Genomic DNA, 20,329 nt, shown 5'->3' on the forward strand with positions numbered 1-20,329 from the left:
GCCACTCTGCTGTAGGTAGTATATCTATTTCTCACCAGACACAACTGTAAACAGCCATTCGCATTATGCAACCTCTTAGATGGCAAACCTTGTACCAATGAACAAAAGAAGACCACACATATATGCACAGTGAAACTATATAGCAAATCTTCCTTCATTTTATTTCTTCAGATGCATCAGATAAAAGACAGCTAAAAGTAAGATGTATATGTTGGATATATTTGGTAGTGATTTATATGTGATATTAGTTGTGTGCATTGATAGATTTCCTTTCATTTTTTCCTTGTTTAGAGTGGACAGAGCATATTTATAAGACAGTGTTGTAACCCATAGCTATCAGTCTTACATTTTACCAAGCTTATCTATGCTCCCTGCAAATTCTTGCACCTAATAGGTAAGCACTCTATTTTTTTTTATGCAGAGAAGAAATTGTTGATCAAATTCTTTCATTCGTTGTGTGAGAAGGCTACTATTTGGTAATCTGAACTGCAATAATAAGCAAAGCATACACAAGTATATCAAGCAGAATTATTTATTAAAATTAAAAAGTTATTTTTGATTTATTCCTGTTACAATAAAATGTATTCTGTTTCACAATAAACAAGGCAGTACACAGTTTACATTTTCTTTCAATGAGGGACATAACAGGTAATGCCATAAGAATACATGAAATATACCCATAACATAGATAAAAATATCATACTGAGGCAATAATGGATGCACACTGAAATTTCATAAATGCCTGGGGTAATGAACCTGCGGCTTAGATAAGGTCATAAGAGCCAACATAGAACCAGAAACAGATGAACAGATGAACAACGAAAAAAGGAAAGAGCACAGGGAGGATTAAAGTGCAGAAAGTTTAAGTAGGAATACAAGAAATAGAAGAGAATTGGAAAGGAGGGGAAGGAGTGGAAAAAGAGAAAGGGGGTGGAGGGAAGAGAGAGAAGGATTATAGGGAGGGATACCTGCAGTGGTATAGTCTTGCAAGGTACAAGATACAAGCTCCAGAGCTCATCAGATATTGAGAAATGTTTGAAGGCATATAATTAATAATTCATGGTGTCCAGACTTTTTGAAATTTAGACATATTAGCCCTCTAATAAGGACAAGTGAATAGGAAAGAGAACACCTTTTCCCTTGTGGTCATGTAAACAGTAATGCTCAATCGGGATGAGCCTTTGAAAGGATGAGGAGTTATGGGTTGTAGAGGTAGCTGTTAATGACTGTTTTCCTGTTTGCAACTTACAAAACACAGTATCTATTTATTTGCTGAACTACATCCAGGGATCCCCCACCTCTTTTTCAAATCTTCCTCTCTATCTCTCTCTTTCTCTTCCCTCCTCCCACCTCATTTTTTCTACTCTTCCTCTCTTTAACTTTTAACATCTTTTTTTTACCTTACCTCTTTTTTCTTTTCCTCTACCCCCTACCTCTTTTTCCCTAAGGTCATCAAACCTTTATTCTCCCAGACTATATAAAAAGCTATACAAATTCCACACAGCTTCTCCGTATTCATGAACCGCATATACAAACAACGGGATTATTTATATACAGTAGATTACCAGACACCTTGTGTAATCCATCTATCTGCCCCAATATACTATTCTGAGCATCAAACATGCATACTGTTCTGTTAAGATGTGTTTTCTAACAAATGTTTGGCTCCTTTTGATTGTTAGCCCTGTTAATGCTGTACATTTGATTGGTAGGTATGCCACTAATCTGTCTAAAAACCGTTGTAAAAAAGCCTTGACTTCTAGGTTCAGGCTGTACATTGGGCCTCATCTTGAGGCCAAGTCAAGATTAAAAGCCCCACACTCTTGTCATTCAACTGTAAAATACCAAAATATTTACTACCATTGAAGTTCTGACATTTTAATGACAATGGGGAAGCTTAGTAATGGAAGGGTGGCGCTAAATCTTGGATTAGATGGATTAGATAACAGTATATAGGTTTTAGAAGTGCATTGCCTGAGTCTGAGATCCACAGGCACACATGGCTCATTTGGCATTTTTGGTGTAGAGGCTAATAAGAAACACCACGTCCATAAAGTAGTATAGAATATGATGGTACAATGTAAAAGAAATATAGCTATAAGAATTGTTATATTAATCTGAATGCCTGTGAATTCATAAACAGTGTAAACATTTTATTCAAATACATGCAATTAAAAGACTGTTTAAACCAATACAATCATAGTCATACAATAAATTTTTAAATTTTTAAAGATCATGTAACCCCAGAAATGTATTGGCCTGTAGATCGAGTAGCTCAAGGTATTTGTTGTTGGTTGTTGACTTTGTGATAAGCCTTCCATATTCTCATTGTCCTGTCCCATGACACTGTAACATACTAAAAAGACAGAAAAGTATATAAGCCCCTGTGCATATTTGCCTTTTATGTTTCATATTTTATGTAAAAGTGCATAATCACCATACCTGCTTCATCTCTGGAATGTGGATGAGGGACCGGATAAGGTCTGTATGTCCAGTGTTAAACTGAACCTGAAGTAGAGAGTCTGGATCATAAACCCTGAGGGTATTAAAAGAAAGAATGACGTGCTTAAATATTTTTCAATAGAAAATGCATGTAGCAAATATGGAACCTCTTACATTTAAAGTTTAAGCATATTGACAATTTTTTTCATTTTTGATAGAGTAGTTAGGGATTAGAACGCCTGTTGGGGGGTCATTGCTGCTCGTATCCCTGCTAGGCAGATTTACCCCTCTGTTTTTCCTGGTGACCATTGTCTCCCAAACAGAAAATTATAGGAAATCCAAAACTACACAGTTGTCACAAGAACAAGTGGTTAGGGGAAATCTTCCAATGGGAACATCTGTTCTAATGAATCATCCCCCCATTTGTAGAGATTTCCTCTCCTTTCCTGTTGTATCCTTAGTAGTGCAAGTACAAGAAAATCTCCCTAATGGGACACAGTCAGAAAAAAAAGAGAGGAATGCTAGGGTTATTTTATGCGCAATTATCTGACTAAAATATTAATAATATAATATAATAATAATAGCTCTCAGGCCATTGTACTCTGATGTCTATGTACAATTCCACTAACTGTCTGTCTGCATGGAGCGAGGCATTGCATGGATAATATCATATCAAATATACAGCCATGTAAGTTTTATAAACTATCAAACAACCTACAAATTAGGAGTGTTATAATGTTGCCAACAGAAATGCAAACTAAAACATTTAAAAAGGAAATATACCTCTAAATGAAACAAAGTACTTTAACCACTTACCAACCAGAGAATTTACCCCCCTTAATGACCAGGCCATTTTTAAATAATCAAATTTTTTCATAAATTTAGGCCAAAATGTATTCTGCTACATGTCTCTGCTAAAAAAAGTCCCAATATATGTAAATTCATTGGTTTTCGACTTATAGTTGGACTACAGCGGGCAGTCTGACACTGGTGGGGAACTGACTAACTGCCACTGACATCCCAGTGATACCAACACAGTGATCAGTGCTAATAAAAAGCACTGACACTGTACTAATGGCACTGGGCAAGAAGGGGTTAACATGAGGGGTGATCAAAGGGTTAACTGTGTGCAGGGAGCGTTTTACTAGGGGGCATGGGGGGTGTGCTTCACTGTAAGCACACTACTCTGGATGGCTGTGCACAGCCATCCAGAGCAGTATGCCCTAGCTGACAGGGAGGAGGACTGTTAGTAAACAAAAGTCTTCCTCTCCATTGGAGATCTTTGGAAATCACCAGGCGCCAGGAAGTAATTACCGCCCGGGTTAACTGTGTGCTGTTTGACTGTGTGTGCTGTGTGCTGTGTGCTGTGCATGGAGACATGCTGCTGTGTATTTCTCTGCTGTGCTGTGTTACTGTTGGCAGGGGAGAGACCTGTGTTATCTCCCCTGTCAGTGATACACGGCAATCGCGGGTGCCAGTGGGGAATCTCCATCCAGGACCCGGTGATTTACATCTGTAGCCACCAATGGCAGCACGGGTAGGGAGACGTGCACGCCCCCTACCTGGAAATTCAAAAATAATGTATATATACATGATTTTGTACAGCCCTGCCACCCTGTAACAGTAGTTCTGCTACTGTGTTAGGGAAGCAGTTAGTTCAACTAGCCTATGGCTAGGTACACATCTGTTCGGGTAGTTCCTGCTGAGAGCGGTTGTTCCTGCAGCTGCAACCACCAGCACAGAAAACGCAGGAGATGCCTTAATCCTAATGGCATGCTGAACACACTGGAAATCACTCCTGCACTGGGAACTGCACTGCACCTGTGGCTCCCATGCAGACTGCAATTCCAGAAATGGTGCAGGGACCTTTTCTCTGTGTTTCAGGAGGCACGGCAACCCATTCAAATGAATGGGCTGCCATTCCCGTGCAAAACACTACTTGCAGAGCTGCATCAATGTGAACCTAGCCTAAAGGAAACTTCAATGTATATTAGCCGAAGAACTTCATATTCCTTAAAACATTTCTTCTGTGGAATTCACTCTCTCTTTTTAAAAATAGATAATTTGATCTAAAATGCACTGGCATATAATACAATAGTCAGCTTTAGTACTTTAGTGGCTAGATATAAGTGGGGCATTGTGGTAGATCACCTACCACTACTACTATTGAATCTGCACTGCCTAGAGGAGACTTATGCTAGCCATGTACATGGAGATTCCTTGCTAAACAGTGGATGGGGAACATGGGAAGGTGTGGGAAAATAGGAAGGGTGGGATGGAAAAATCTCCTCTGCTGGCTATTGTGTTCAGAGAGCTGGCACCTGTGGCTTTCTGAATACCCAAATAGTGGCACTTGATACCGTAGGAAACAGAAATTGCTCAGCTGCCAGTTTTACACCCAAGTCTTCACTTTTTTTTTGCTGATTGAGCTACTGGTGAATTCCAGCCAAATCAACAGGAATTAACCAAAATTCAAACTGTGCATGGCCAGCTTTAGAATGCATGGGCATCACAGTGTATTCAAGTTGCCATGTGGATGCTATTACAGTGCTACGAATTTGGTCTGTATGAATACCTAACTGGGTGAGTCCTGCTGTCTCTTACAACAATTGTGTTTTAAGGAGAGATCCTTATACATTGTTAAATGCAAGAATCTTTATCAGTAGTCTATAATTTCTAGAAACTGGAAAACGTCTTAAGTTTGTTAATTACCTGATTGTATCTTGCACACCTGCGGCAATGCATCCATTCATCTGGTCAATGCAGATACAAGTTACTACTCCTTTAGTGTGCAGGATCTTCTCACATAGAGCTCCTTCTGCACTCTGCATAAATAAACATGTTGATTTGGAAAAAAAGTATTGACGATGGTACCCATGTCTAAGAAGCAATTGTTAAAACCCAAACAGTTTGTGCTTACTGCATTTAATGAACCAAACCTGCAAATTTTATGGATCCAGCTAATGAAAAAATAATAAACTAAGTTCCACCCTTTACCTTTGCATTTTGAAAAGTGAACATTTCCTAATTTAACCACTTGCTCACCTGAAGATTTACCCCCCTTCCTGACCAGGCCATATTTTGCATTACGACGCTGCGTTACTTTAACTGAAAATTGCGCGGTCATGCAACACTGCACCCAAATTAAATTTATGTCCTTTCTTTCCCACGAATAGAGCTTTATTTCAGTGGTATTTTATTTTTTGCGCTATTAAAAAAAAGACCGACAATTTTGAGAAAAAAATGTTTTTTACTGTTTGCTATTAAACATGTCTAGTAAAAAAAATTTTAAAATCAAATTTCATCATAAATTTAGGCCAGAATGTATTCTGCCACGTCTTTGCTAAAAAAATCCCAATACGTGTAAATTAATTAATTAATGTAATGTAAATTAATTGGTTTAACGTGACAGTATAGCGTTTGCAAATGGCATTATATATACTGGGATTTTATTGTTTATTTTTAATAGTAATGGTGGAAATCAGCGACGTATAGCGGGACTGCGATGGACATTCTAACACTGGGGGGATCTGACTTGGTGTCACTGACATCCCCAGGGACACCAATACAGTGATCAGTGCTAAAAAAAGCACTGACACTGTACTAATAGCATTGGGCAGGAAGGGGCAATCAAAGGGTTAACTGTATGCTGGCAGTGTTTTACTAGGGGGTGGTGTCAGTGTGCACAGCCATCCAAAGCAGTGTGCCGGAGCTGACAGGGAGGAGAACTGTTAGTAAACAAAACAGTTCTCCTCCCTGTCGGAGATCCTTGGAAATCACTGTGCGCAGGCGAGTAATCAATGGCCGGGACCCCGTGATTGACAGCCGCGGCCGCGAATGGCAGTGCGGGCAGGGAGCTCGCACGGCTCACGTGCGTTCCCTACCCGGAGATGCAAAATCACGTATATATACGTAATTTTGCACACCCGTGCGGCCCTGTAACAGTATGTCTGCTATAGGGTGGACGGGAAGCAGTTAAAAAATTCTGTAATCACCTGTAGGATTAGTAGGCTTATTTTCTTTGCCCCACAGGCAACGAGAATAAGCTCCTCTTCAGAAGAACTAGTAAGATGGCCTTTCATTTTTTTATTTATTTTAGGTACTTATATAGTGCCATCAATTTACACAGTGCTTTACATATATATTGTACATTCACATCACTCCCTAACCCTCAAGGGGTGTACAATCTAAGGTCCCTAACTTACATTCATGGGCCAATTTAGACAGGATCCAATTCACCTACCAGCATGTCTTTGGAGTGCGGGAGGAAACCAGAGTACCGGGAGGAAACACACGCAGGCGCAGGGAGAACATGCACACTCCAGGCAGGTGGTGCTGTGGTTGGGATTCGAACCAATAACCCTAGTACTGCCAGGGGGAAGTGCTAACCATTTAGACGCTGTGCTGCCTTTTGAATTCTTATACCACAAAGTGAAGTGAATAACAGCTGTTTGCTAACTTTGCCTTATCAGTGTTTGATATGTTTTATGTTGTTAAAGAAATACTTAAATAGCTACCCATATTCTAATAGTTCCATCTTCAGAGCCAGTGATCCACTTGTCTACAAGGTGATGCCACACGACTGTGGTGACCTCTGCTTCATGCCCCTTTAAAATATTTACAAGGGTCATCTCAGAACTGGCTACTCCAAAATGACGTATATAAACTTTTCCATCACTGGAGGAATAGGCAAATTCTTTCCTAAAAGAGGAATAGCATATGAAACAATGGAAATGAGTGGTTCTTCTTTTCAAAACTGTAATGTACGTTATGTCCCTTATTTTCCATATTATGCATGCACAATAAAATGACATCACATTTTGTTTGGAATTAGCTGTGAGGCATGAAATCTTCAACTTTTTTGAGTGGAAAGGATTAAACCTTTGCCAGTGTATTTTTTGCTGTATGTACTATTTGAGAAATTTCCCTTCACTTCCTGTCTCAAAGACACAATAGGACATTAGAGCAAATCTCCCTAAATGATTGAGAGATTCCCCTTACCTCTTGTTCTGGGGAAAACTAAAAAATGTATAATGTTGCCCTACCTACTTCTTCTTGGTGACAATAGCTGCCAGTACAAATAGAGCGGTACATCATTCTACAGCGTGCATAAACAGCAATAAAAACGTAGCAGTGGGCCTGACTTTTCCCCACTCTATCCAAAACTGAAAAAAAACATTTGTCTAAAGATACACTTTAGGTTCATAGTAAAAATGCATTTCCAAAATCTAGATTTATTCTTTTTAGTCTTATTAGCATAATCACAGGCAAGGTCAGTGCATATTTCAGATGTTAAGCCCATTTGGCATAGATATCTTGATTTTTCTCCATGATTTTTGCTCAGTGCTACTGACACTCCTCCTTGTTTCAGCAATCTTTTCTTGGATTCTTGGCATTAAGGTCCGTATTGCAGAACCAAGCAGTGCTTCCTATGATGAAGAAGAAGCTGAATTTAGCTGAAACTATGAAGCTGTGAAGATTTTTGACTACATTGGCTGCTTTCTGTTCAGGCTTAAACAAATATGGAGCCCATGTGTTACACCTTCCATATATTCTAGGAATCCACAAATCCTGACAATAATTTTACTATTTTTAATTGAGGTTCCTTTTCTTGCTTTCTCTTGAGGAGTGAAAATTTTTGCATGCTCTGATGGACTTCAGCTTGATCCACGGGATCAACCTTCAGCTGTGCAAAACATGCTCTACTTACTGGCATATCTCGATAAATTGTTTTTTTTTTTTAAATATGACTTGAATGTGGCTCATCTCTATTTTGTATAATGTGTGCATTTTGAAGTTGGAACCACAAATTAAACTGATAAAGGCAAAATGAATGAACATTGTGAACCTCTCCTATGTCAATTGTCAATTCATTTGTAAGAAAATATAATTTTCACATAAAATGGTAGCTTAGATAAATACAGACAAGGAACAGTAGAAAATAGACTTTTAAAAGGAAAAGTATTGTGACATATAGCAACAAATCACCAGTTATATTTTATTGTGATGGAAAATAATTTAACCCCTTCACGCCTGAGGGTAAAACAAATCTAAATGCCTAAGCACAATTCTGCAATGTTGACATGTGTTAGTAAAACTATCCATATCATCACAACTACTTTATACATCCAGGTGGATTATACCGCGTTTTTTTCAGGACAAATTGGGCTTTCATTTGGTGGTAAATGGTAATGGATAGCTCCTAATTTTTTTTATTATCAAAGGAAAACTGGCCCAAAATAGTAAAATAAATCCATTTTTTTTTATTTAGCTGTGTGTTTCTTGTTACAACCATAACCTACCTCCATAGAACAACTCAAAATAAATTCTCCAGCTCTTGACGATTGCAGCAATATGATATATGTGTATGTTATTTGTTGTTTGTACCCGTAGTACAGCCCAGAAACAATAGTGCGCATTTTGTTTTTGTCCTTTTTTTTTTTACCTAAAACACACTGACACTGATACCAATTTTTTTTCAAATCCTGACCTTTGACCCTGACCTTTGACCCTGACCTTGACCAAAACACTAACCCTGGCACTGAACTAGATCAAACCTTGATCTAGGTATTTTTCTTTATTTTTTATTTATCTTCTTTTTTTTTTTACAAACATTTTTTTATCTCTCTATGTCAGGAGTTAGAGAAATACAATGTATCTCTCTTCTCAATTCATACAGAGAGAACACAGAGAAAAAACAAGGGGGCTGGGCTGCACAGTGACTGATCACTGTGATAGCCAATCAGAGGCTATCACAGTGATCACGTGACTTGGAATCGGGAGTCCCGGGTCCCAATCATTAGAACGGGAACCCGGGCTCTCAGTGACACCGCAGTCTCTGTGCTGGGAGCCTGCCATGCGGCACGCTCCCAGCACAAAGACAAGTAAACAAATATGCGGCCCCATGGAAAAAAGCCCAGTTCCGTGAGGCCGCATTTTTGTGTGCCGTCGGCGTCAAGGGGTTAAAGTGTTCGTAAAGGCTTACAATTTAAGACCTTGCATTCTCTGGTAAAAAAAAACCTTCCATGATCAGCTCCTCCCCCTCCTAAATACCTGGCTCTTCTTTTGATCCAGCACTGTGCCTTAGGGCAGCAGCACTGTTCTCTCTCCTCACAGGACTCAAAGGCAGCAGGGGCAGCCAGAGCCATTGGCTCCTGCTGCTGTCAATCAAATCTTGTGAGGGCTGGCCCGAGCCTCATTGTGTGTGTCTATGGTGCCATAGCCTGACTCAGGAGCAAGCCCACGCATGTGGCCCCTTAACAAGCTGCTTTCTATGATGGTGCACGCAGAAGAGGAGGAGCCTAGAGAACTGGTGAGGGTCCCCAGAAGAGGAGGTTCAGGTCCACAATGTGCAATATTATTACACAGAACAGGTAAGTATAACGTTTATTATTTTAAGAAAAACAATATAGCGTTTACAAACGCCTAAATAAGAAACGTTTACAATGAGCATACCTTTTTGGACAATAACACATATCCAAAATGACTCCATCACAGGCCTTCTCTCTTTGCTCACTCCAGTGATCGATTTCTGGTCTGCAGAATGTTTCTATGAGTGAGCAAGAATGTAGATCCCATATACAGATTCTGCAGTCCCATCCACCACTCATCTACTGAAAAATGGAACATATATTAAGTTCAGTTCTCAAAGCTTTAACACAAGAAAAAGCCTTTTGACTTTAATATTCAACTTTTATTGGACTCTTGTGCACTTTTTTTTTAAAAGGATCCTTATCCTGATGTGTTTGCATTGTGAATATTATACAAATTTGATGAAAACGGAGAGGGAAAGGGTTATATATTTCTAAATAGAAAAAATGTTTCCATATAGAACCATCCTCAATACCCCACCATTCAGCAAGGTTCACATATTCTAATACACACAATGAGAAAATCAGATCCATGATTGTTCATGGTTTTTTGAATGCTAATCTTATATCGAATACAAGGGGGCTACTAAGCATACGGAAATTCTCATACAATCCAGAACAACTTCCCGTGTGCGTAGCAATGCACCAGCGTGTAGTCGGACGTGATATCATATATGTGTAACCCCTCTGTTTGCCACTTCTTCGGCTATACCTGTTCAAAGTGTCACAGCGTATTCATGCATTGGTCTTTGTATGTAGATTTGTTCTTCTCGTGCCCTGAAAATGTTATTTTTATCACATTTAGAAGCATTTTCCTTCTATACAAAGATTGTTTATGTTGTCCTTTTTCCTTCTGGGTTGTTTTCATGTTTCATGCGCGGACTTATGAGAAAACATTTTTGTGCATGCCCTTGAGATAATTTTGTCGTGATCAGCTCTTGAAAGTTGTGTATTAATGAATAGATTATGGGAAGATCATTCTGAATCTGTTTTTTTCACTCAGTTTTCTCATCATGTGTACTAGGCATAAGACAGAATGATCTTTGCATTTTATTATGCTCTGATTTGTAGTGATGGGGTACAGAAGGCATTCAATGCATTTTTTAGATCAACAGATCTTTTTCATCAGGAAATGTATCTTTATGTAAATACAGAAAAACATCCATTTTCATCGGTGGAGGGGAAGGGCAACTGGAAATGGCAAAACGATCTGTTGTCCAAGAGCTTCTAGGGCTATGAGAGACCCATTTTCATATATATATACATATATATATATATATATATATATATACACAATGTATCAAAGCTTTGGAAGGGTAAAGTCAGTCATTTTAATGCCAGGACATTACTTAAGCCATGGAGAGACTGTCACACAAGCTTAGGAGCGATCTTTATTTATCATAAACTATACAAGACATTGTTGAGGGGTGAAGTGGTGGCTTTCCTAATCTGGCCTATCATCAGAATTATTAACCCTTTGAGGTGTGTCTTGGTGACCATTATAATTCATGGTCATGTATATCTGGTAAGCTGCTTAAACAGAACAGTGTGAGGAGCACATTTTCTTTGTGTTGACACTGAATTGTTGGAGAGAGGATTTCCTTTATATTTATTTAATCGACACTGATTGAAAGACTCTCTATTTTTCAATTTATTTGAGAACAATTTTTGGGACTCGATTATTTTTTTAAATATTATTTAGTCTTTGTTTAATGTATGTATATTGTAGAGATATTAACGCACTGCACTATTAAGTTTTTATTTCCTGTGGTCATCTGATATCACAGATGTATGTTGGTTGCTCATGATTATTAACCCCAAGCACAGTAGTTGACTGGTTTTGTGAATGACTTTGTTGCACAAGCTATGTTATGCCCATAGAGTTTGAACTTGTTAAAGGATCGTTCCCTTTAGCTCCAATAAAAAGAGTGAATTTTTAACTCCTAGATTTTAAGCTCGAAAGAGCAGGGCCCTCGAACCCCTCGTGTATTGTATTGTACTGTTTTGTCTCATGTTCTGTCCCCCACGTTAATGTACAGCGCTGAGCAAACCCTGTGGCACTATATAAACACTGCATAATAATAATAATAACTGTGCCCATGTGTCAGGATGCGATTAGTGGCTCAGTTAGTCTGTGTTACACTAGGTGGCAGTGTGACATTTGGGACAAAGCCATAGAATGCGTATTTTCTCTATTATGGAAAGTGCTGCCAGCATTACATCCTTTGCAGTCCTCCTTGCTTTACTGGCTTTTATAGGGTGTTACTCTATCATAATATAGTTTTCCATTGTGAAAATATAACATATAGTAAATACTTCTGTTGTTTTTTCGTAACTACATTTTGAATGTGTTTAATTACTCACCAAATACACTGTGGAGAAACCACTTTCCTTCCCAATGATAGCTAGAGCTGTGACTGCCTTAAAGTGGCCGGCCAATACCTTCCTACAGGTGAAACCTGATCAATAAAAGGGGAGAGAGATTATCATACCACACTACAGAGATCACTAACTAATATATACACAGAAGAATAAAAAGAATATTTATTTCATAGAATACATAAAACATAAGTAAACCTCTCAGGTTCAGATTACAGAAATATACATTCAGTTCAGTACACCAGGCTCACAAACCAAAGATTCAACTTCAGAAAGGTTTATTTTTGTAAAGAAGACCCAGGGCCACTTTTTCAAACAATAAAGCGTATGCAAAGCCAAAACAATTTTCCCTTGTTTTGGATAGGACGTAGAAAGGTTAGAACCTCTGTTAGGTTTTGATTGCTGTCTGTGGGCCTGCTGGGGATTTTCATTCTCTGCATTGGTCTTGGTGACTATTGTCTCCAGTATAGAAAGTGATGGAAAATCCAACATTTTTGGGTTGTCACAGGAACAGGAGGTAAGGGTAAATCTTCCATTGGGGACAACTGTTCTGGTGACAAGAGGAGATATCCCCTTGCTTGGATACAACACACTTGTGGTGCTCTTATCCTAAACTGTTTTAGCTATGTCGTCTACCAAGTTTGTGTACATCAAAAGACTGACTGTACATAATTACAAATTCTTGGTTGGGAAAACGGAAACATGCATTTGAACAGTGTATTTAGCTGGTTGCCTGGTGTTTTAATTATAAATACTCGCCTTCTTTTAGCGTCATTAGTGCTTCATCAGAGTAATTCATATACTTAGACTTTTCAGGCCAAAGGGATCTCTATATGTGAGTAGAAATAAATCTGGGCATTTAACAATATTTTGCACTGCTCAACCATGGTTTGCTGCTGTATTTTGAGAAATAAGTTCCCATTGAATTATTAATGTCTTCAGAGTATTCACTTTAAGCATCATCAAATACACTACATCTGAGCTTGCATTCTAGAAATCTTTCATTTCAATTTTGCATTTTATGTTTCCAAGGTGTCCACCCCCATGCTGCTTTTTTTTTTTTTAACAACCCTTTGTCTATTATTTGATTTGACAGATTCAGTTCCAGTTAACTTGAACTTTGCTGAACCTTGCTTGAATCCAGGGCAAAATGAGCTCATGCCTAATGCAAATCATGCTATTCATTTCCAGTATTACAAAGTGCAATTTGCACAAGCAGTGGTAATATAGGTCTTGAGATACATTTGCTTTAATTACAAATCCACGATACAGAAACACAACTCAAGACTATTTATTCTCACCTTTTATTTTAAAATTCAATCCTAAAATTTCTTAAAGTATTTGTTAATGTACAGGTTAGTCTATACTCTATAGCACAGGTGTCAAACACAAGGCCCTTGGGCCGAATCCTAGCCTCCAGGTGATTTCATGTGTCCCTTGTACCTCTCCTGCAGGTACCCCTTTGTCTCCGCCTCCACCTCGTCTCAGCAGTCAGCAGCAGAGAAGAGAAAAGAACTCCTCTGCCAAATCCTGCACCTCTAAGTGCAGCTGCAGCACCCCCTCATCTCTGCCTCCCCTGGTCTCAGCATTCAGCAGACTCTGGTAACAGATTCCACTCCTCCTCTGGTCCTCCTCCAGACCCTGCACTTTCTGCTTTCCAGCTCTGCCCCCAAAGGGGGTGCATGGTGATTTTAGGGAGGGTGTGGGATTCTTGACATCTGATGTAATGGGGGTGGGGTGCTCTGGACATCTAGTCTTACAGATACAACTGACCCTTTGAGGGCAACCAAAATGCTGATACGGCCCACGATGAAATGGAGCTTGACACCCCTGCTCTATAGTAACTAATTTTGAAGCCAGAACAATTAAAGAAACAGTGAAAGTAGAAATCAGCTTCATTAGCTAATAGCAATCAGTATAATGTTTCAATAACTTCCAATACTGCAGCAGTAAACTGTACTGTTATACTTACCTGCTAAGTGCTTGTTCAATATCTTTGTGTTTTTTTGTGTTGGCTGACTTTCTGTTACAGAGCTCTGAGACAACAGGTTTTCATATTTCTGTACACAAAAAGAGTACACACTAATTTAGTAAATAAATGGAAGACAAAATCAAAAGCACAAGTAAAAACTTTGGCTTGGAAAGTAAAATTAAACGGCAGCTGGCATTCTCTTCTACCCTCGATCGTTCACTTACCCACCCATCCACATCGAGTTGTGGTCAGGTCCTTAGCACCCCCATTAGATTGTCCTGGATTGTACATGATCATGTCAAAGCGGGAACCGCCAGACGGAGTGTTGAATAGCAGAGACTTTGGAGCACTGGTTGCATGGAAGGAAAAGTCTGCTGCAGCTAGTGGTAAGGTAAGTAAAAGTACTTTTTCTGGTACTTTAAGCAAATATAAGCACTTAACCCATGTAACGCAGGAAAGCCTCCTGCAAGGGTAGTTATTTTATTACTTTCCTGTAGTTTAGCTTTAAGTTTGAATACTGGATACTAACACAATCCTTTCCTTGGAGGATTTCTGATGACATAGGGTATGAATATTTTGTTAATGTAATGTACATGCTGTAAGTAACACATACTGTATATAACTTAAACATTACTGAATAAATCTGTATATTTGAAGGTATTTATTGACCTGTTGAGTAATGTCTATTTATAGCATTTCTGAAGTCAAAATTTTTTTTTACCCTAATGCATTTACATTAGGTGCGGCCCCCACCCTTCCCCAAACACTTACCTGACTCCTCCACCAATCCAGCACTGTCCAATCTGTAGCACCACTGCTCCAACAGGAGATTCTGAGAGCAGAGAGAGCCATAGGCTCAGTGCTGTCAGTGAGAAGGGAGTGGGGGGCACGGCCAAGCTGTGCTGTGTGTGCCTATTGATGCACACAGCCCATCTTGGGAGCGTGCCTGCATGGGTGCCCCCTCACCACATGACTTGCTGAGGGGTCACTCATAAGAAGAAGGCAGAGCAGAGCAGGTAAGTATAACATCTTGTTTATTTTAACTAAAATGTTGCTGGTAACTGTATGAGGCCACTATTTATTATTACTTGAAATAATAGTATTCATTATTTGAATGTCTTTTATTATATGCATTTATATATATTTTACATTTTTTACATAGAACACTGCCTTCACTGTTTTCACTGTTTCTTTATCTTCTTATTGTTTCACTTTAATAAACTGTATTTTTTTATTTTATTTCTGGTTCTGTTCACTGTCAATATGAATATGTTGCATTTCCACCTAGTGTCAGGAAAGCACAGAACCTTGCTGCAGTCAGTAACACTGTATATTCTACAAATCTTCTCAATTTGTTTTCTACGATTTACTATGACAGAGGTTATTAAATTATATAACATTTTATAACAGCCAATATTTATGTGCTCCCCAGGTGCGTGTTGCTGTATTTAAAGTACACCTCCCCAGTGTACACCTACTGCCAATACCCCCTAAACATTTATGAATATTTTACACAAAATAACGTATGTTTTTAAAAGACAGATATTTACAGCGGTTGTTTTTTGCTATGATTTATTATTTACTAGATGGTCAAACTAGATGGCTATCATTAATTTACAAGCATGAGTCTCCATGAATCTGTCAGAAGTAGCCCTAGGGTGATACATAACACTGGCTGAACAACTCTGCCATAGATGCATCACATTAGAATTCTTATCATGAGTAAGTCAGACTGACATGTTGTAGTTTCTAGACATTCGATCCCCAGTTGGCATTGCTGTTATCCTGTTTTGCCTGGCCATTTTATGGCTCAAATAATCATAGAAGCATCAAACAAGTATTAAAAACGGTGCAATGAAAATATGCAAAATTTAGTAACGCTGACTGGTTCCCAAAGAAATAACGAGTGGTGTATAGTGGTTGGTCCAAAAAGCAGAAAATGACCTATCCTCACAGAAGAAACCTAGACTTTCAGTGAGGGCACTATGGGAATTTGAAGATGTTTTGCCGGGGCACTAACGAGTAGGGTAAGTAATGCAAAATAGAAAAAAATAGACAAAAAAGGGAAAAAAAAACCTGCGCTACACCCCAGACAATACAATATGTGGATAAATGTGTGAAAAAAATATATATTCTGAAAAAATAGTGAAACAATTAGTGAACTGCTGCTACTCTTTCCCTGAACACCAGAAAATACAAAACACATGAAAAATTAGTGCGCTGAACATTAAAAAATCATAAACAATAATAAATCAAATAAATACTGCTACATAAAAAATGTGCATAAAATGAAGTCCACATCATATATTAAATAATTAAAAGTCTCAATATCCAATAACACAGTGCTGTGTGCTAAAGAAATCCTCCAACGGAAAGTGCATTGGTGTCCACAAATGCTTGTCTGGTAAGAGGCTGATTTTTTCTTTTGTATCAAGCATTTGTGGACACCTATGCACCTATGCACACAGCACTGTGTTATTGGATTTTGGGACTTTTAATTATTTCATATATGAATGTGGACATATCATTTTATGCACATTTTTATGTAGCAGTATTTATTTGATTTATTATTGTTTATGATTTTTTAGTGTGCAGCGCACTCATTTTTTATAAGTAATGCAAAATGCACTATTGAAATTTGATTTTTGCCCACAGTGCGGGCTTTAATAAAACCAATCCTAACTGGTATGACTACCAGGAACATCTGGAGCATACTGTTGATATTCCCACTGCATTAAGGATACCTTATGTAAGTTACTGCCATCCAGGGGCAGACTGACAACTCATGGGGCCCGCGGGCAATAGGGGATCATGGGGCCCCTGTGTCCTTTCCCAAACTCAAAAAAACCTATGAAAAAGGTACCAGGGGCATCTCATAGGGCCCCCTACTGACCCTGGGCCCTCGGGCAGTGCCCAAGTTTCCAAATGGTCAGTCCGCCCCTGCTGCCATCCGTTGAGTTATTCAGGTGCTTCAGCATCAATAGTGGTGAATGAATAGGTTAAACTTTGGTTCAAAGGAAGTTCAGCAAACCCAGTAAAAAAATCTGGTAAGCTCAAACAAACTGAACTTCATTGAAGTTGATGGGAGCCGAAACCTGTTATTTTCATCCTTTTCAAGGCCAATTTTCAAGCTTCTGTTAATAAAAATGCATGGGTAGCTGGGCACTGCCATGAGGGACATGTACCAATGCAAAAAAAAAAATTAAAAATGCAGTTTAAAGTGGAAGTAAAGTCCACTTTGTGCGTTGTACCTACAGATAAGCCTATATTAAGGTCTGTAGATACTGTCAATACCTCCTAAACTTGCAACCTTTAGGAGATATTCACACAGCATGCAGCTGGTGATGTCACCGATGCATGCGTTCTGAAGGGACAGCACATCTGCAGCCAGGGCTCACGCGTGAATGCATGGCAGTGACGTCTGGCCATTCATACTGCTGGGGCCCGCAAACCCAGAAGGAAGACCGAGTGAAGATGGCGGCATCAGGGAGTCATGACAGCGCATTGCTGGAGGGCTCCGCGTTCAGGTCTCCCTGCCTGGCTCCTATAAAATGGCCACTAACCATCTGTTCCTAGACTTGAGAAGCACATGCACGCGAAACGCGTTGTCTAGGTTAATGGCCCCAGGTTGCATTCCAAAGCAGGATCCTCCCTTCTGCTTTCTCTGAGATTGCAGTGACATCAGTTCCGGGACGCCGTGATCTCCGGGCTTTCCATCAGTGCACAAGAGCACTTTCTCTGCTCTCCCCTGCAATGCCCAAGGAGCGATCGGTCCTTCCACCTTGCCCAGGCCACCATATACTTTGGTTTATTGCACTCTAATAAAGGTAGAACTCAATGTGAGGTTCACATCTACCCACAGTGCTGTTTCTTTTGGTTACGTTATGTGCTACACCTGCAGGGGGGCCCTTATTTTGTTTTTCTTTCAGGCAGTTTACTACTGTTTTAACAAGGAGAGAGTCTTTTATTGCAGTTAAAAAGGCAACATTGAGAATATTATTATTATTATTATTAATATACAGTATTTTTATAGCACCAAAGGGTTTGCTCAGCGCTGTACAGTAGCAAGGGGGACAGAACATGAGACAAGACAGTAACAATACAATACACGAGGGGTTCGAGGGCCCTGCTCTTTCGAGCTTACAATCTAGGAGGAAGGGGAATACAAAAATACAAAATCTTCTAAATCACATACTTGGAGGATGCTATAAGCTACACATTAAGTTATGGATGCTGTATGATGTACTTTTCAAAGTTAAAATGTATATTTATAAATAAGTAGCTTTAACTACAAACAAGATATCTGGCTGTACTGAGAGAACCAATAAAGGATCCATTACCTTGTGTGAAGGAAGCACTGGAAGACCACATTCCCTAGCTGGTGATCATTATTTTCCTTTCTTCATGCATGTGTGGATGGAAAATGATGCATATTTGTACTTCATTTCCATTTTCTTGCTAAGCAAGCATGTGAAATCTTCAATTATGGGATTTTTTTTAGCATATTTTAGAATTCTAGCCAAAATAGGTGTCATATTTATGCTATTATTAAATTGTATAGCAGTGCTCATTAATAAAAGTAAGAAGTGGATGATTGATTCTGAATGTTCTTGTAGTTATATTTAATTACTCTAGCTGTTGTTTGTTTAGCCTGGGTCACAAGATCATTGCAATACCTGCCAATCCTAAGGGAAGCAGATGTCTTGTGTAATATGAGGACATATTAGTTGTTTATTTCAAATTTTATAGCAGCAGTCACACTTTATGGTACTATTCCAAAAACAGTCACTTATTACATATTGTCTGGGTTTCATAGCTGATAATTGTACATACAATACTCTCTTCGAATTTAAAGTCTTTTGGAACATACATTAACAGACATACTGCTACAGGGTGGCACGGGTGCGCAAAATCACGTATATATACGTGATTTTGCATTTCCACGCGAGCTGCGTGAGTGCCGTACACGCGTTGCTATTCGCGGCTGTCAATCACCGAGTCCCGGCTGGTAAATACTCGCTGGCGCCCAGTGATTTCCAAAGATCTGCAACGGGGAGGAGGACTGTTTTGTTTACTAACAGTCCTCCTCCCTGTCAGCTCGGGCACACTGCTCTGGATGGCTGTGAACAGCACAGCTATCCAGAGCAGTGTGATTACAGTAAAGCACACACACTGACATGGCTCCCCAGTAAAACACTCCCTACACACAGCTAACCCTTTGATCGCCCCCCATGTTAACCCCTTCCTGTCCAGTGCCATTACTACAGTGTCACTGCTTTTATTTAGCACTGATCACTGTATTGGTGTCACTGGAGATGTCAGTGACACCAAGTCAGTTCCCCCCAGTGTCAGAATGTCCGCCGCAGTCCCACTATAAGTCGCTAATTGCCACCATTACTAGTAAAAATTTAAAAATTAACAAAAAAATTCCAGTATATACACTGCCATTTGTAAACGCTATAAACTTCACAGAAACCAATTTATTTACACGTATTGAGATTTATTTTAGCAAAGACATGTAACAGAATACACTTTGCCCTAAATTTATGATGAAATTCGATTTTTTACATTTTTTTTACTGGACATGTTTAATAGCAAAAAGTCAAAAATATATTTTTTTCTCAAAATTGTTAGTCTTTTTTTTTCTTATAGCGCAAAAAATAAAAAACGCAGAAGCAATCAAATACCACCGAAATAAAGATCAATTCGTGGGAAAAAAAGGATGTAAATTTCATTTGGGTGCAGCGTTGCATTACCGCTCAATTGTCAGTTAAAGTAACTCAGCGCAGAAACGCAAAAAATGGCCTGGTCAGAAAGGGGGGAAAGCCTCAGGAGGGCAAGTAGTTAAAAGAGGGTTCCCTCCCCTGAAACACTGCAAACCTTGCTCTCTACACAATCCATTTGCATTTATCTGTGGACATGTCTATAGTATTTCTGAGGAACAAACTCATAGTCATAGAGGTGTGTGATTTTTAAATCTACACACTGACACTGAAAAGATAAAAAATGGAATTACCTCCATGATCTGCTGGTTTTCATCCACATCTGAGTTATCCTCAAGTACTGGACCTGAGACGGAATCATCAAATTCCCATAAATAAATGTCTCCATTTTCTGTGGCCATGATCAGGAGATCCATTTCGTCTGAGAACGCAGACCTACCCAA

The 20,329-nt window shown here is 39.1% G+C and overlaps 1 protein-coding gene and 1 long non-coding RNA gene across 2 annotated transcripts in view; one reads left to right on the forward strand and one right to left on the reverse strand.

Annotated features, from left to right (window-relative positions):
* Window positions 1-58: 58 nt before the first annotated feature.
* Window positions 59-8,276, forward strand: LOC149467827 (uncharacterized). The gene is made up of 3 exons (XR_016311824.1): window positions 59-197; window positions 292-394; window positions 7,814-8,276. It is a non-coding gene; the product is annotated as an uncharacterized LOC149467827 (long non-coding RNA).
* The window catches only part of LOC149467828 (uncharacterized), a 61,987-nt gene continuing 42,203 nt past the window's right edge, over window positions 546-20,329 (reverse strand). Inside the window, exons 11-18 of the mRNA XM_089671121.1 lie at window positions 20,180-20,321; window positions 14,164-14,251; window positions 12,177-12,271; window positions 9,898-10,052; window positions 6,960-7,143; window positions 5,155-5,267; window positions 2,443-2,536; window positions 546-2,356 (exon numbers count right to left, since the gene is read on the reverse strand). Coding sequence (XP_089527247.1) covers window positions 2,276-2,356; window positions 2,443-2,536; window positions 5,155-5,267; window positions 6,960-7,143; window positions 9,898-10,052; window positions 12,177-12,271; window positions 14,164-14,251; window positions 20,180-20,321 — 952 coding nt within the window. The 3' untranslated portion in view covers window positions 546-2,275. The remainder of the gene's footprint in view (window positions 2,357-2,442; window positions 2,537-5,154; window positions 5,268-6,959; window positions 7,144-9,897; window positions 10,053-12,176; window positions 12,272-14,163; window positions 14,252-20,179; window positions 20,322-20,329) is intronic.

This window comes from Staurois parvus, unplaced genomic scaffold (genome assembly GCF_062004578.1).
Source record: "Staurois parvus isolate SC_StPar_1 unplaced genomic scaffold, SC_StPar_1.0 ptg000099l, whole genome shotgun sequence".
Lineage (NCBI taxonomy): Eukaryota > Metazoa > Chordata > Amphibia > Anura > Ranidae > Staurois > Staurois parvus.